A 16,439-nucleotide genomic window follows, 5' to 3' on the forward strand; every position below is an offset into this window, starting at 1 on the left:
CGCCCCTCCTCCCCCACATAAAGTGCTTAATTACAATTTTTTAATAAATGATGTTACAAACTTTATTTTATATAATATATTTATTTTATATGATATATTATTTCTTATATTTTACAAAATTCTCGCCTATTGTATCGCAACCAAGCCTCTTTTGCGCCCCTTTCAGGCTGGCGCCCATGGCACGTGCCCTGCCTGCCCTATCCTAAGATACGCCACTGTGAGTAAGTAGCTTAAAATGTTAAATTTCTTTATTTCATTCGAAATTGCGGGTTGCCATCTTTGTTTGGTTCTATAAGGATTTTAGGTAACTATGGTAATTGTAATATTCGCACTCATTGTGTTCGGACGTAATTAACTTAAAAAATTTTAAGTTGTGAAGAAATTGAATCTAATAGTTAAAATTTTAAAAATATTGACTAAAGACAGAAACTTTAATATAGCTATGACTCTTTTTTTTATTTTTTGAAAACTTGTTCTCGCTTTCTTAAAAGACAGTCGTCAGTAAAAAGAGCAATCAGGATATTTGAATAGAGATAAAATATGAAATCAAACAGGTAGAAACAATATTATTTATTTAAGTCATTTAGATATAATGTATTTTTGATTTATGAAGGCGTGATACCTTACCTAATTATAAATGTGCTTTATTTTCGTTACATATTTATTAATTATTTATTTAAATGATGAACCTGTCTACATGTCACCATTGAAATGGTCTCTGGAATGTATTAACATGGAAGGAATATGATGTCTGTATTCAATCAAAAAAATACCTTCTGTTTAACTATTAACTTTAAAATGTACCTTCTGTTTAACTTTTCTAAGGTACAATGGGTAGAAGTAAATAAATAGCTAAGGAATTTTGGTGATATGCTATTATCTAAAACAGAGATCAGCTGAGTATTCCACATAGTTTAAAATATATAAATTTTGACCCTTTATTAATTATACATTTAATATCCAAATTCAAAAGTTGCTTAAATGACATAAATTTACAAATTAGAGCTCAATAAAAAGAAAATGGCTATAATGTTATGATAGTAGTGATATCAGCCACCAGATGTCAGTAGTTACCACTTAAATGGAAATGTTTCAAGGCAAGATTGTTTTTAATGTAAACATTCTCCTTCACATAAATTTGAAATTTAAACAACGTTAAAACAAGTTGTAATCAAAAGAAGAAAAATCAGTGTTGTATGGAACACAGGTTGAAATATTTAAAGACTTTTATTTAATTTCCATATGTTGTTTATATGTATAGTAAAGCTTTAGTAAATTCTGTTCATTGACTGTTTATTTGTATTTGCGCAGTTAAGCTGCACAATTTGCTTAATTCAAATTACCTTGTATGTAAGTTTAATAAATTTTAAGTACTTTTAAAGTATTCTGCATAAAAATTAAAATATTTTTACTAAAGGTTATTTTTCAAAAATTACAAAAAGTATGCATAAACATTATATATATATATATATATATATATATATATATATATATATATATATATATATATATATATATATATATATATATATATATATAATAATAATAATAATAATAATAATAATAATAATAATAATAATAATAATAATAATAATAATAATAATAATAATAATAATAATAATAATAATAATAATAATAATAATAACTTAATATAGTTGTAATGTAATGTTACTTTTTATGAAGTTACTTTTATTTCTTACAGTGTACATTTTATTTTTAATTTAACAATTAAATGATCATATCAAAGTTTTAAATTTATTTGACTAAAATAGAGTTGTCTAGCTTATTCAAGATATCAATAGATGAGATGAGTGAAGAAATTTCTCAAAATACAACTGGATCAAATGTGAGTTTGTTAAAATAAAAATTCTGTTAACGTAGTGTAAAAACAATAGTAGCTTTTTATATGAATTTTACCATGCATATGGCTATAGGGTTAATGTTACAACAGTTGCATATATGTGTTTATTGACTACCAGAGGTCTTAAGGTTGTTTTATTCTTTCTGTACTGAATAGTTGTTGTGTTAACCATTTACTATCTTTTTGTTGTGTTTTTAAAATTTGGAATTTAGTTTAATTAAAAAGATATGTTTCACTTTTTAATGCACAGTTTTTCTCCGAGTTTACAAGAAACCACCAGTTAAGTGCAAAGAAAATAAAATTTTAGCTTTGCAAATTTAAGAGGCTTACATAAAAAGCAGTACAATATTTTGGTTGAGTGTAAGTTGGTATTCTTAGAGTAATTCATTTAATCAGGCCTGGAAATTTGATTTTCAAGTTGTCAGCTGGAATTATTCAAAAAGATATGGGCTGTTCTTTTAAAAATTCTTACCTTTTTTTAAGTGGTCAATGGCTTTTTAAATTCTTTATTTCTATTGTATAAATAATCTGTTTTAGGAAAAAATAGAGATTTTGGTAAATGCTGCAGAGCCAGAAGATAGAGAACAAAGCCCAAAGTTACTCAAAGAAATCAATATCATATCATCTCAATCTAGTTATTTGTCAAGCAGAAGTTCAATATCAGAAAAAGATGAAAAATCTATTCAAGAAGATCAGGAAAACAGTCATGAAATTGAAGAAAAAAATTTTGAAGAAATTAGCAGTAAGCTTCCAGATACTTATATAAAGTATATTAAGTCTATGACCTTATGACCTGTTGCAATAAAGTCTAGTTTAATATATGTGTATCTGATGATATAATGATATAAATTATTTCAATTTATGTTAAAAATTTTATAAAATAGTTTCACTCTGAAACCCTTAATTTAATCCTTACAGAATTAAAAAATCTCAACCACAGTTTAATGTTGTTGTTTTTTTTAATGTAATTTTTACAGGCAATTTATTATTGCTAGTAATAAAGTATTACAACCTGTCTTTTTACAAATCTTTTTTTTTATTAGATAAAGTAAATATTTGTTGGAAACTAATTTTCTCCTGCAATATGTATGTTCTTTAAATGTCTTCCTGAAAAAGTCCACAAGTGTTAAAGCCATTTATTAAAACTTTAGATTTTACTGTTTTCTTCAAGTTTTATCCCAAATTAGGGCCAAATTGTTTTTAGAAACTATACTATTTAGATTTTTATTCCACTCATCAAAAAGACATTTTTTCCAACCTGCTTTTAAAGGCCTAGATGCTGCAACATTGGCAGGTGCAAAGTTCTTGTGAGATTGGAATATAAAGCAATTTACCAGTGTGTTTTTATTGTTAGTTAGCACTGTTGAAGGTCTACATGAAAAATTTTGTTTATTTGGATTTTTGAATCTGAATTGTAGAGTAGATCAAAGGACTCCAAATTTTTTCACCAACCAAAATTTTGAGATTATTCACTAAACTGAATAGCCTCTATAATGTTTATATGCTTTCAAAGTTTGTTTTTTTTCTTTTGGCATTTTGTCAATAAATAGTTTTACATAATTAACAGGATTATTAATAATTTCTTAGATTATTAATGAAAAATAATTTTAAAATCTATTATATGTCAATAGTTTTAGTATATATAATTAATAAATAATTAAATTATTGGCACCCCATGCTAATAACTAAAATTATTAAAATACACAATTCAGTTGTTTGTACCCATTATATCAGTCACAGAATAATGATAATATTTGGTAAAAATGAAAATAGGAGAATGTGACCTACTACTATTTAAAAAAATCTTTTTAAAGTCTAGCACAACACTAGGTGATAATAAAATAAGTTTAGCATGCCAATAACTGTATACTTTACCCTTTTCTATGTTATCTGGAAAAAGGTTTTCATGTCATCATAAGTTATAGTTACACAAAAGTCTTCAAACACTCATGAACTGAATGCTATGGCAGTAATAATGAGCTGAATGCTATGGTAGCATTACTAACTTAAACTTTTAGGTTTAATGCTATTTGCTATAGGCATCAAGTAATAATGAAGTAATAATGAATCAAGTAATAATGAATCTGTAATAAAGAGCCATTGCTGAGATTGAAACTGAAGTAACAGTGCTAAAGGAAAATGTTGAGTTGCCAAAATGAATTTTATGGGCCTGAGATAATGAGGAAAACTGAAGTTTTATGGAATCTTTAAAAAAGGTTTAAATAGTAATCTCATAGCTAAAAGATGAAATTCACTAAATGGTAAGTTTTAAAAAAAGGTAACAATTTGAATTTTATGGATGGTACAGTTAACTTATTACTTTGTTTAAATAATTCTATAACTGATCTTTAGTGAGTTACATTAAAAAGACCTATCATTTTCTTTTTGCTTGAAAAGTGTAGACATCAGTTTTCCTAATAAACTTGAAATAAACACTTTGTTATGACTCTAAAAGGAGCTTAACTGATGGTTTAACTTTCAAATGTTTTGCCAAAAAAACATCTAAAGTGTATTTTTATAATTATCTTTAAATAAAGTAAAAAAGAAGTTTATGGTTTTTTTCACAACTTCATTATCCCAATTGAGTTATGCAGTTTATGACAAACACTATTTTAGTAAAAGCTAAAAAGGACACACTTATGTAAATATTTTTTTTTGTAGATTAATAATGAACCTTAGTTACTCAATTTACTTATTCAGTCACCTAACTAATTTTTAAGAATTTGAGCAATATAATAGCTCTTTTAAAAAACTATCCTTTAGTGTCCTTTTTATTTTATTGAAAATATGTTTGATAACATATCTGTTATATTTATGTGTATTAATTGAGTATAAATTTAAATATTAATCTTATTTCCCTATTGTTTTGTCAGATTTTCAAAACAAAGACATTTTAAATGGGGAAAAATATATACCAGAGGCTGTTGCAGATTATGACAGAGAAGAACTTATTAAGCAGTATAAAGTAATAATTTGTGATTTGGTTCAACCAACATTTGGTAATTTAAAATGATATGTAACAGTCTTAAAACTTTAAATACTGTTTATTAGTAATATTAATACTAAGTATTACTTAAATCTTTCTTTTTGTAGGAAATCATGGAAGAGAAACTGAAATTGCAAAAAAACAACACCCAATATCAGCGCAAACTTGCTGAGTATTTCCAAAAAAAAAGAGTCAGTTTTTTTTAATTGTCTGTAGTATAACATAAACTTTTAATGTAAACAAATTGTAATACTGTAATATCTGTTTTACTTTCAATCTTTGCAAAAGTTAATTAACATTAGTGCTTTTTGGTTAAGCCTTTATAAAGCTAATCTCCCATTTCTTAGATTTTAATCATTTTTAAGTCATTGTATGCATTCAAATTGCTAAGTATTAAAATCTGTTTAACTAGGAATTTTTTTTGTTAGAATGATGAACAAGGAATGGATATAGAAAAAAATGAAAATGAACAAGACCAGCGTTACACAAAGTATATTAGTAAGTAGATTCTAACAAACATATACCATAGTTTAAAAAGTTACAACGATGATTTAAACCACTTTATTTGTTCGTTTGTCATTATTGAAGAACTACACACAAGAAGTAGAAACTTATGTTGTGGATAATTGTTACTTAAATGAAGTTCAGGTTTTGGTCTCCATTTGCTTTTTTTTGATTTCCTAACAAACTTTAATCATCTTTTCTCTTTTAATTTTGGTAGCAAATTTCAAAGAATTGCAAAGCGAGGAAGCTCATCAAACAAGTAGTATTCGAATTCAAGTTGAGGAATTTAGAAAAAGGTGTGGAGAAAAGTTAAAAGAAGTAGAGGAAATAAGGTAATTTTTTGGAAAAGAAAATTTTTTTCTTTCTGGAGTTATTTCTTTAAAATTACTTAATCATTTGTTAAACATCAACAACAACAACAAAAAGAATAGTAATATAATTTGTTGTTGTCATTAGTAAAGCATTTATTGACTTCAAGTACAACATTGGAAGAAATGCTATCAGTAGTCATTCTGGTAAAAGAATAGCAAGTAAGGTAAGATGCTTTATTTAAAATAATTGTTTAGTTTTTGTTAATAGTTTTTTTTTTTTAAAAAAAATTGAATGGTATTAAAGCTTATTGTAACTCACAATGGTTTGTTGCTACTTTATAAATTAATCATGTTTGCTCTTCAACAGAAAATGTAAAATCTACTTTATTAATCATTTTAATGCTATTAATGTTTTAAGGACTTAGAGTTATACCATATTTTGGAAATGAGGAAAGAACAAGAAGTTATTGCAGTAAGATTTGTTTCTGCTTTTAGAGTTTTAATTTTTGTAGGAAACAAGAACTGGATTAATTTTTTGTTATGTTTATGTTTCTTTTTTTTTTTTATTATTATTTTTTTTTTTTGATTTGCAATAGAGTCAGAAATAGTGAATTCTCAGTAACATAAGTCATTTTAGTGATTGCATGCTATAGAATTGTAATAGAATCAGAAATTGTAAATTCTCAGTAATATTTCACATCCACCAATTGCGATGATAAAAAAACGCTAAGCCTGTTTGCTTGTTTTACAATCTTACAATACAAATGTTTATTTTCCAAAAGGTTGTTTATTTTGATGGGGAAAAAATGCATGTTATGCAAATTTCATAAATTTGAGAAAACACTTTTTTAGGAATATTATTTTTCTTTCAGGAATTTTTTTTTAAAAATGTTTTTAAACTTTTTTGAGGAATTAAAAATATTTAGTGTCGACTCGAGAATATCAAGTTAAAGAATAAGTTAAAGAAATATGAAATGCAGTTAAAAGTAAAGGTAAATTTTAACTGTTTTTGTTATAAAAATTTAAATAATTTATTTTAATATATTGAATTTTAATCAAATGATTTTGTTAGAATGTCTACAAGAGAGATGTAACTTGACAAGAAGCTTGCTAAATATTTGGAAGCAAATCTGATTATTATAGTTTGATTTGTAACCTAATTTCAAAAACTTGGAATTGTTTTTAATGAGTATTTTTACCCCCTTTTTTGTTAGGAGGAGTTAGGAGAAGGATTGCATCTCATAGACTTTGAGCAGCTTAAAATTGAAAATCAAACCTTTAATGAAAAAATTGAAGATCGAAATGAAGTATGTATTTTTCTATTAGGTTTGTATTTACATGGAGTATGCATTTATACGAAGCATGTACATCAAGTATTATTACAGTGTAAATTAGTTAACTGTAAGAGAACTCTTTATCTGCAAGCATATGCGTTTTGTTCTAGGAACTTATGAAGCTTCGAAAGAAAATCACTACAACAGTTCAAATATTTGCTCATTTAAAAGAAAAGTTGCAGTTTGTACAAGTATTTTTTTTTTGCTTTAAGTATTTTTTTTTTGCTTTAAGTATTTTTTTTTTTGTTTTAAGTATTTATATAGTTTCTCATGTCATTTCTATCTCTTGATAAATTTTTACATTATTTTTATGAAAACATTTTAAAATTTTTCTTCACTAAAAGGTTTTTCATGGACATTAATAAAAAAATTAAATGTGCCACTTTAAAACCTAATAGCTCCATAATCTCGTGCGCGTGCGTCTGTGAGAGAGACATGTGACTTAAAATTTAAAAAGCCTTTTTAATTCACACAGGGAGAAAATGTTGAGCTCAGTAAAAATCTTCAAGACTTAGATGTAACTGTTGCTCAGGTTTGTAAAGTTTGTAATTTATACAAATAATTTATGAGAATAAAGTCCTCAAAATTACATGGGGTCATCCCGCAAATTCCTAACATATTATAAAGTGTAGCTTTTCTTTAGTCTATTTATCATGTACAACACTCATGTGATGATTGGCTATTTATTCCCGCAACCCCCAAAAAATTGTTATATAAGACAACTATAAGCCGTTTTCAGAAAACACGAATTTCTACGTTTTGACGTTGCCTAAAAAGTTTTAAAACGGCATTTCAGGGAATCCCATTCATTGCGCATGACTACTGTCAAATATTTATCATAAATTGTAGAAGTTGCCGTTGCAGTTTTCTTATCATAAGCTCTCAAATGTTTCTGAAACAAAAAAAAAATTAATAAAAATTGCGTATAATTTTATTATAAAAATTACTTTTCCATGTTATTTTTTGTATATAACATATATAAAAACTTAAATGTAGAGGAATATAAATTAAATTGAGTGATACATTATTCGTAATTTTTTATATTACGAATAAGGTAACAAATTATGGAAGTTATAAAATAACTTCTCTCTACAAAATACATTGGAAAATAATTTAACTACAAAAAATTACATTTCACTTTGTATGAAACATAATAATCTTAATAGGAATATGTTAAAACAAAGCTTATTACCTTACTGAGTAACTTGTATCCTAAATTTAGCTGCCTTCCAGTACTGAAGTTTATGATTTGTTTTTTTTTTTTTGTTTTTTAGCATAATTTATTAGTCACTTTCACAACTTCTTTATTTATTAAAAAAGCGCGAGTATTTTGTCATAGTAAGTAACATACTGAAACGCAATAAATGCTCATATCGGAAGATGGTTTGGTCCATTCAGTACAATCAATGGTGGTTCATTCAGTACATTTATCAATATCCACATGTTACCCATATAATTACAACAATCTGTACCTCAGATAACTTTCCTTCTACTACTATCCGAAGTCCAAAATATATATCTATAACATTATTAATATTAAGAGTTAACTTCTCCTTGAAAAAACTTTGTAAAATGAAAACTCAGAAAAGTAAAAAAATTACATTTGCCTTGAAAAATCAGAAAACTTCCATAACTACTGCTTCTCTTCGAATAAATTTAACCAAGACATACTGAAGAGACATTGTGTAAAGGTGATTTATTTGTGACGTCAAAAATACATCTAACTGGTCTCTAAGTTCTTATTTTTGAAAAGGTCCATTCAGTACAAGGTCCATTCAGTACAAGTCTCCCCTATATATTTCGAAAACTAACTTAACCGTAACCCTAACACACCTTAAATATCCCCACTTTCATATCTGCAGAAACTCCAAATCTCCAACAGCACAAAAGGTATTCAAAAAATTACTAAGTTCAACAAGTCAGAAGATATAACAAATTCTCAGTGGCCAAGAGCTAGTTTTTTGCTATCCAACAAGATCTTGACAAAATATGGCAGCTGCATATTAACGGACTTTGAAACTTACATCAAATGTGTCTTTAAATAGATTCCAGGACGTCAATTTTACATTTCAACAATCTGAAGTATCGTAAGGGTTATCTACAGAAAGAACTTCTTCCTCTTATTTAAAAGCATAATAATCATGTTACATTTTATGCATGTCTATAAAGCTACCATTATGTTAAATTAACAGTTTAACGGTATGAAGCGAACCAAGTCGCTGTGGAAACGAAAAGCACGAATCTGCTAAACTACCTAGATATTTGCCCGATTGAGAAAATTGATCCATTGTCAAATGATAACTGCACAAGAATGGTAAAAAAAAGCTAGAAATGAGAAAATAATTTTTTTTGTTGACCAGTGTTATTTTTGGAATAAAAAAAAAACCGCTCATTCGCTGAACTGGCAAAAAATGGTAAAACTTTTGATAGCTCGTTAAATCCATCAAGCAACCCAGCTAGCACACATACGTTGAGCCAACGTCGGGCCGACGTCGAAAAATTGGTTGGCCGATGGTCGGTAACCGACGTTGGCTTAACGTCGACTTGGTAGTCGGCGCGACGTCCAAACCAACCGTTGGGCTAACGTTGGCCCAACGTCGGATTTCGACGTTGGGCGAGCGTCGCATTCTGACGTTGGCGCAACGTAATATTTTAATAATAATGATTATTAAAATATTACGTTAAATATTACTATTAATAGTTTTAATTTGTTTGCGAAATAATTGCTTTTGAGGTACACGTATATTTACTACCAAAAGATGTGCATACCTTTTGAATCAATAGTAAAGTTTTTGCAAACAAATTAAAACTAATTCTTTACTTAGTAAACTATTTCTTTAACTAAGGTGGAACTATTTCTTCAGAGAAAACGCAGCTGTTTCTTTAAATAAAGTGTAACGATTAATTTAAATAAATCGCAACTATTTCTTTGTAATGTTTATTAAAATGTCCAAATAAGTTAAAATAAAACTTGGCGCTAAGAAACAAAAGTAAACATTGATGCTGATTAATGAACCAACTTTAATTTAATAATTACACAGAGAAAATCAAAATTTGTTATAATAATCATTATAATTAAGTTAAAATAATCGTATAAATTATACACATATCTAAACATGATAATGTTCTTTCTAACTGCTTGGCATCCTAACGAATCTTGCATCTTTACTTCGCTTGAGAGCAACTACAACGTTTGAATGCTCTTCGTTATACAATTTGATAGTCTTTGATAATCTTTAATTTGATAATCTCTGATTTTGTATCTTTCATTTGATGAGCTTTAGGCATTGCCATAACTACTGTTAAAGTTATAAGTATTATGTTATATATATTTGTGTGAAAGTAAAATGCACATAAACAAAAACATAATAATTTTTTTTATGTATTACCTGCACAAAAATGGTGAAAAAATAATAGGTTCATTTGTTGATATTGCATTCATTTTTTCAAGTCATGGTCTATACGGAAAATTTTCGAATAATAGTATCAGTATTTCACTGGAATAATTTCACTGATACAACAAGCTTCAAAACTCTACTATAAAAATACTAAAAGAATTCCAATTACCATTAAAATGCCACAAATATATATAATTAATACACTCCCAAACAATTGTCACCTTCTCCCTCTTTAACAGCTGCCAAGTGAATTAAAAAATAAATGCCCCTTAGAAAATAACTGAAAAAAAAGAACAATTTAAGCAAAAGCTTGATTCAGTAAATAATTATAAATGTCAATAAATAATAATGAAGCAATAAATAATAAAAACATACAATACAAAAACTATATAGAAACAAGAAGTTATATAATATATTATAGCTTTAGGACATTTTAACAACATACAATTATAATGCCGATAAGAATTATAATACAGGAATGAGGTACACGTATATTTACTACCAATATCTTATCTTCGTAAAACACATGCATTTACTAACATCTTTGTAAAACAAAACCATCTACTAAAAATATGTTATCTTTGTTAAACACATGGATTAACTAATAAATAAATATTTAACATTAATGCTGATCAAAGAAGTATCTTTAACTTTGTAACACAGAGAAAAATCAAAACTTGTTGTAACAATAATTTTAATTATATTAAAATATTTGTACAAATTATACACATATTCAAACATAATGTTCTTTCTAACTGCTTAGCATTCTTACAAATCTTGCATATTGATTTCGCTTGAGAGCAACTTTAGCGTTTGAATGCTCCTCATTATATAACTTTATATAAACATTTGAACTTGCATCTTTCATTTGATGAGCTTTAGACATAACTACTGTTAAAATTATAGGTAATAGGTTATATATATTTGTGTTTGTAGATAACAGTAACATAATTTACATATTTTTATATTCAATAAATAATCTATATCAAAATAAAAATCTATATTTGAAGTAAAAAAATAGTTAATGACAAACACATGCAAAAAATATTTAGTTTATACAAATAAAATGCATATAAAACATAATAAAATAATTTTTTCGATCTACCTGCATAAACGTGGCAAAAAAAATGTGATTTAAAAAATACTAATCAGTACATTTGTTGGCATTGCATTCATTTTGTAGAATACCACAAATGCATATAATAAAATGCAACACTTAATTGGTAATACTTATTAAGTAGTACCAAGTAATGAATTATTAAAGACTTAAGTGGTTAATAACTATTTAGACTGCATAGTTATTAACTACTTAAGTCTTTAGTAATTAATAACTCTTTAATTGTATGTATCATACTATATGATACTGACTGTATCATATTTTATGATACAGACTGTATGACAGTGTTTGACATGCAGTAGTTGTCTAAATAGTATAGACAGCATTATGCTTTGTATGTACTACATACATTATGTTTATGTACTTCATACACTATTATTTATAATGTGTGTACTACATGCATTAGTATGTGGTATGTGGTACATAGATTATTAACTAGATATTGTTTAACTAGATAAATTAACTAGATAAAACTGAGGGATGATACAATTAACTACATTGTAGTTGATTGTATCATAAATCAGTTTTAAAAATCCTACAGTTTGTATCAATAACATTATGACATAATGTTATTGATACAAACTACATGATTTTTAAAACTAATGCATGATACGATTAATTTATGTGTATGTACAGTACATACATTATGAATGTATGTTGTACATGCAGGAGTAAAACAAGAGTTTCTTTAACTTTAGTTTATAATGTCATTATAAACTAAAAACATTATAAACATTATAATTTGTATATAATGACATTATAAACATTATAAACATTATAATTATACATAATGACATTATAAACATTATAATTTAATTAAATAAACTCTTGTTTTAAAGAAAAATTAAAAACTGCATCTTAACAGATATAAAAATTAGCATGTTTGTATTTTTTTTTTTTTAATGTTTTGTTATTAAATTCGAAATTACGCAATATTCAATTACTACGAAGTTATTATAAAATCATGAAATTCAAAGCACTAAAATACTCTAATAAAAAGTTGGGCCACAACAGCTTTTAGAAGTGGACGAAAACTTTTCTAACGCTAAACCCGGTTCACACTGTACGCATTTAAACATAGTCGTATTCGACGTTAGCCCGACGTTGCACAGTGGAAAAAAAAGGTTGTGTTTCGGATCAAAAATCGATAACTTTTTTGTTACTAAAAATAGAGATTTGAAATTTTGCGCAAATTTAAAGTAGTATATGACAAATTTAAAGTAGTATATGACAAATTTAAAGTAGTATATGACAAATTTAAAGTAGTATATGACAAATTTAAAGTAGTATATGACAAATTTAAAGTAGTATATGACAAATTTAAAGTAGTATATGACAAATTTAAAGTAGTATATGACAAATTTAAAGTAGTATATGACAAATTTAAAGTAGTATATGACAAATTTAAAGTAGTATATGACAAATTTAAAGTAGTATATGACAAATTTAAAGTAGTATATGACAATTTTAAAGTAGTATATGACAAAATTTAAAGTAGTATATGACGTATATGACGCTTCTAATGAAATACTTTTTATAAGAACTTTTTGTTATACAAAATTAAAAATAAATAAAAATCAAAAACTTCAAAATTGGCATTTTTTTTTTTATTTACACTTTAACATAATACTTTACAAATGTATGAAAATACCTTAAAATTGTTAGAAACGACGAAAAATACATAAAATGCTTACTTACTAATTATAGAAATATTTAAAACAGTTTCTTAATAACAATTTTTAAATAGTTGTTTTTATGAAATAATGATGTACGGATCGGAAGTGTACAGAAGAGTATGAAATACATCCTCATTTGTAACTGATCGAGAACACTTCCGGTAGGAAGTACTGTAAAATGCTTTATGATATTTTCTCCGTGAAGTAAGATTTTGTGTACTGAAGATGGCATATAGTACCATCCATAATTGGTCGCATAGATTCGGGCAGTTTCTGCAGCATAACTACCAAAACTTTCAGCATTTATCATAACACCTGAGGAGAGAGCTTGCAGAATTATGTAAAATTGCTTAATCGAATTTTCATCCACTCCAGTGATTTCAGCAGAGCAGCTTGCATTGTAAAAAAATTTTATAGCAGTATTACATTCTTTGGTATTACCACTTTCTTGTCTTGGTTTGTCAATGATCAACCCTAGCTCCTCACGTTTCTTCACCAAGATTTTCTTCTCTTGCTTTAGCCGTTTCTTTTCTTCACTTGTTGCTGCTCAGGTTTGGTAAGAAAGGTTGTAAGAAATATGTAATATCATTTCCATACAACGAATCCAGGCATGTAATGTAGACAATCGGTATTGATAAGAACTTTCATTTTCAGGCCTAGAAGCCACTTTGGTGAAATCGTTCATTTCCCGTGGAGTAGCTCCACATATTGTACATGTAAACCCAGTAGGCATTCCGTTAATGCCCGAGCCACTTTTCCATCTATCATTGTTAGAAAAAGTTTATGTTTTACTTGTACACTTTTACCATTTTTATTAATTATAGACGGCCGCAAAGAGTTTATTTGACTCTTTATTTCATCTACAATGGCTTTAGTTTTCTCGGGAGTCTCTTTGCAAAATTCTATGCATATAGGTTGACAAAAACGAACAGATGAAGGTGCCGGATTTTACCAAACAACTGCGCCAGTTCGTAATTTCTATTGCAGAAGATGGTGAATAGCAGATCTGTTTAATTTCTTGAATTTTATAATATGGTGGGAATATGGAACAGTTTCGTTCATTTGTCACCTTCCTCATGTAAAAATATTGTGCTTTTGTTAAATCTAAATCAATAAACACGCTGAGTGCTTCTTCATCCGTTAGCATATTTTTCTGGCTTGCGTATTCCATAAAACTCGATATTAATTTTTTTTTGTGTTTATCAGCAATCCTTAATGATTCCACAAATTTTTCTTCTGCTTCTTCTCCTATTAAACGCAACGGCTGAAGATATGTATTAAAGATGTGCTCGAATCCAAATTCCTTAAGTAACATGGAATTTTTTCTTTTTTTGCTGGATTCTGACGAATCCTCATAAGACACGCACGGTTTTCCGCGTTTTTCAAAAGAAGTAGATGGCGTGGAGTCGGTAATTGCCTCTTCTGAGTTAGGTAAAGGTACACAATATTCAGAATCCAACCAATCACTGTTCTTAGATTTAAAAAAATCTTCCTTTTTCCGTGACGCCTGTATCCATCGCTTATTAAACGACGGAATAATGTGCCTTTGAATATCACTGATTATGAAACACAAGTTGTCCTTAGAAAGTTAATAATTTTCTTTTAAAATTGTTGACAGTGCCTCAACTGTCCTTCCTCCATCAATATAGGAAAACAATAATTTACGTTTCGAACACTTAAAAGTTGTCATTTTAACAAGTCATAAAAGTAACCTAATATTCAATAGTCAAACGTGTCGGTTTAATTTCCACTGTGAATTTGTTATACTGATATAAATGTTTCAACTCTTTATATATTGGCAGTGTACATTTACCACAAAATGAGTGCAAAAATACAAGAATGCCATGGTATCAATAAAAAATTGATAATAAGTTAAAAAACATATACCAAGCTATTGTTATAAATGAACAAAGTTTGAAACCACGATAAAAAGCGGTTTTCTGTTTTTTTACTTTTATCACTCTTTTCTCGATAATTTCGGAAACCGCACGTTTCTGCAACTCATTCTTATACATGTTTTTAATAAACACCTAGGCTACAATACTACATTAAATGTAAAACGTGGGGAAGCGTGGGTAACTACCAAAAGTCTCAGTGAACTTGAAGAATATTATTTTTTTTTCATATATTTTATTGTTCAAATAATTACTCCTAAACTGAGCCATATAAGTAAAAATATATAATTTTCCTTAAATCTCCATAACATGAGCTTTTCAAAAATGTATAATACTTTATATTTATTCCTAGAAAGTTTTATAGAAAATTAGCTTTTAAAGTGATGAAGCGAACAGGTTTGAAATGAACATCCGCAAAAGTAATAAACAATAGGGCTTCAAAGCTTTTATTTTTACATAAAATTATGTGAAATTCCTGCATTAGAGTAATGATTGGCTATTTAACTATTAAATAAAATTGAAATATAATGACAGTAGCGACATTAGTAAAAAATATTTATGATATGCTATTGCTCTTCAATTTTCCACTGTGCGTTGGTTCAACGTCAACGCGAAGTTGATAAAATTGGCCAACACTTCCGACGTTGGTCCGACGTTGGCCCAACGTATGTGTGCTAGCTGGGTGGGAATTGTTCTCTATTTTTCTGCATATTCTAAGTTCTTCGGCATTTTACCATTACCTGTATTTTCTTTTTCTTCTTTGTTTTACGCTTGTAGCAAGACCTATTAAAAAATGTGTTTTTTTACATCTGCGTTTCCCTCCTATCTTTTCTCAAGAAATGAAGTTATGAACTTATAAATCAAATATCACCAGATGTTAATCTCTGCGTTAGTTATTACCTTTAAGATAATTGTTTGTCTTCTGAATTATTTTAGAGGAGAGAAATTCTTACGCGAACAAAACAGGTTCGAGATTCATTGCGCACGGACAATAACAAATTGAAACATCAATCTGGTTTGCTTGGTAATGAAACTCTATTACTGGATTTTGAGCGATGCGTTGATGAGGTTTGAATCATAATGAGCAATTTTTTTTGCTATTGTATTTTCTCATGTTTTATCTTTTTTTTTTTTTTTTCTTTTCTTTGCAGGGTGAACATTTACGAACGCGGTTAGCTCAGCTTAAAACCCAGCATAAAGAACTAACAATTTGTTTGAAAACTTTGCAAAAAAAAATCGAACAATCCAGTTCAACTAAAATCACATAAATTTAGGAATATTATTTGCTTGTGTTTTATCTCTCGAATGTTATAACAAGGTTTCTTTTCTACCTTTAATATGACTTCTTACAAAAAAA

At 27.5% G+C, this 16,439-nt stretch overlaps 1 protein-coding gene and 1 long non-coding RNA gene across 3 annotated transcripts; one reads left to right on the forward strand and one right to left on the reverse strand.

Moving 5' to 3' along the window:
* Positions 1 to 253: 253 nt before the first annotated feature.
* On the forward strand, positions 254 to 16,362 carry LOC145193177 (cilia- and flagella-associated protein 184-like). Its single transcript, XM_090071307.1, has 15 exons — positions 254 to 304; positions 1,773 to 1,846; positions 2,399 to 2,603; positions 4,735 to 4,826; positions 4,955 to 5,038; positions 5,276 to 5,345; positions 5,569 to 5,683; positions 5,808 to 5,886; positions 6,081 to 6,134; positions 6,589 to 6,654; positions 6,877 to 6,969; positions 7,107 to 7,187; positions 7,472 to 7,528; positions 16,019 to 16,150; positions 16,234 to 16,362. The coding sequence occupies exons 2-15, from the start codon at positions 1,808 to 1,810 to the stop codon at positions 16,348 to 16,350; spliced, it is 1,284 nt and encodes a 427-aa protein (XP_089927433.1). The 5' UTR covers positions 254 to 304; positions 1,773 to 1,807; the 3' UTR covers positions 16,351 to 16,362.
* On the reverse strand, positions 9,977 to 12,614 carry LOC149878908 (uncharacterized). Of its 2 annotated transcripts, XR_016447093.1 has the most exons (4): positions 11,167 to 12,614; positions 10,564 to 10,674; positions 10,386 to 10,454; positions 9,977 to 10,295 (listed from the first exon to the last, which is right to left on the reverse strand). It is a non-coding gene; the product is annotated as an uncharacterized LOC149878908 (long non-coding RNA). The 2 variants fall into 2 exon arrangements; XR_016447092.1 differs by having other exon boundaries at positions 10,564 to 12,609.
* Positions 16,363 to 16,439: the final 77 nt, after the last annotated feature.

The sequence above is a fragment of the Hydra viridissima genome, unplaced genomic scaffold, assembly GCF_058129835.1.
Source record: "Hydra viridissima isolate aposymbiotic clone 2 unplaced genomic scaffold, HvirCarnegie_v1 scaffold_14, whole genome shotgun sequence".
NCBI classification, from domain to species: domain Eukaryota; kingdom Metazoa; phylum Cnidaria; class Hydrozoa; order Anthoathecata; family Hydridae; genus Hydra; species Hydra viridissima.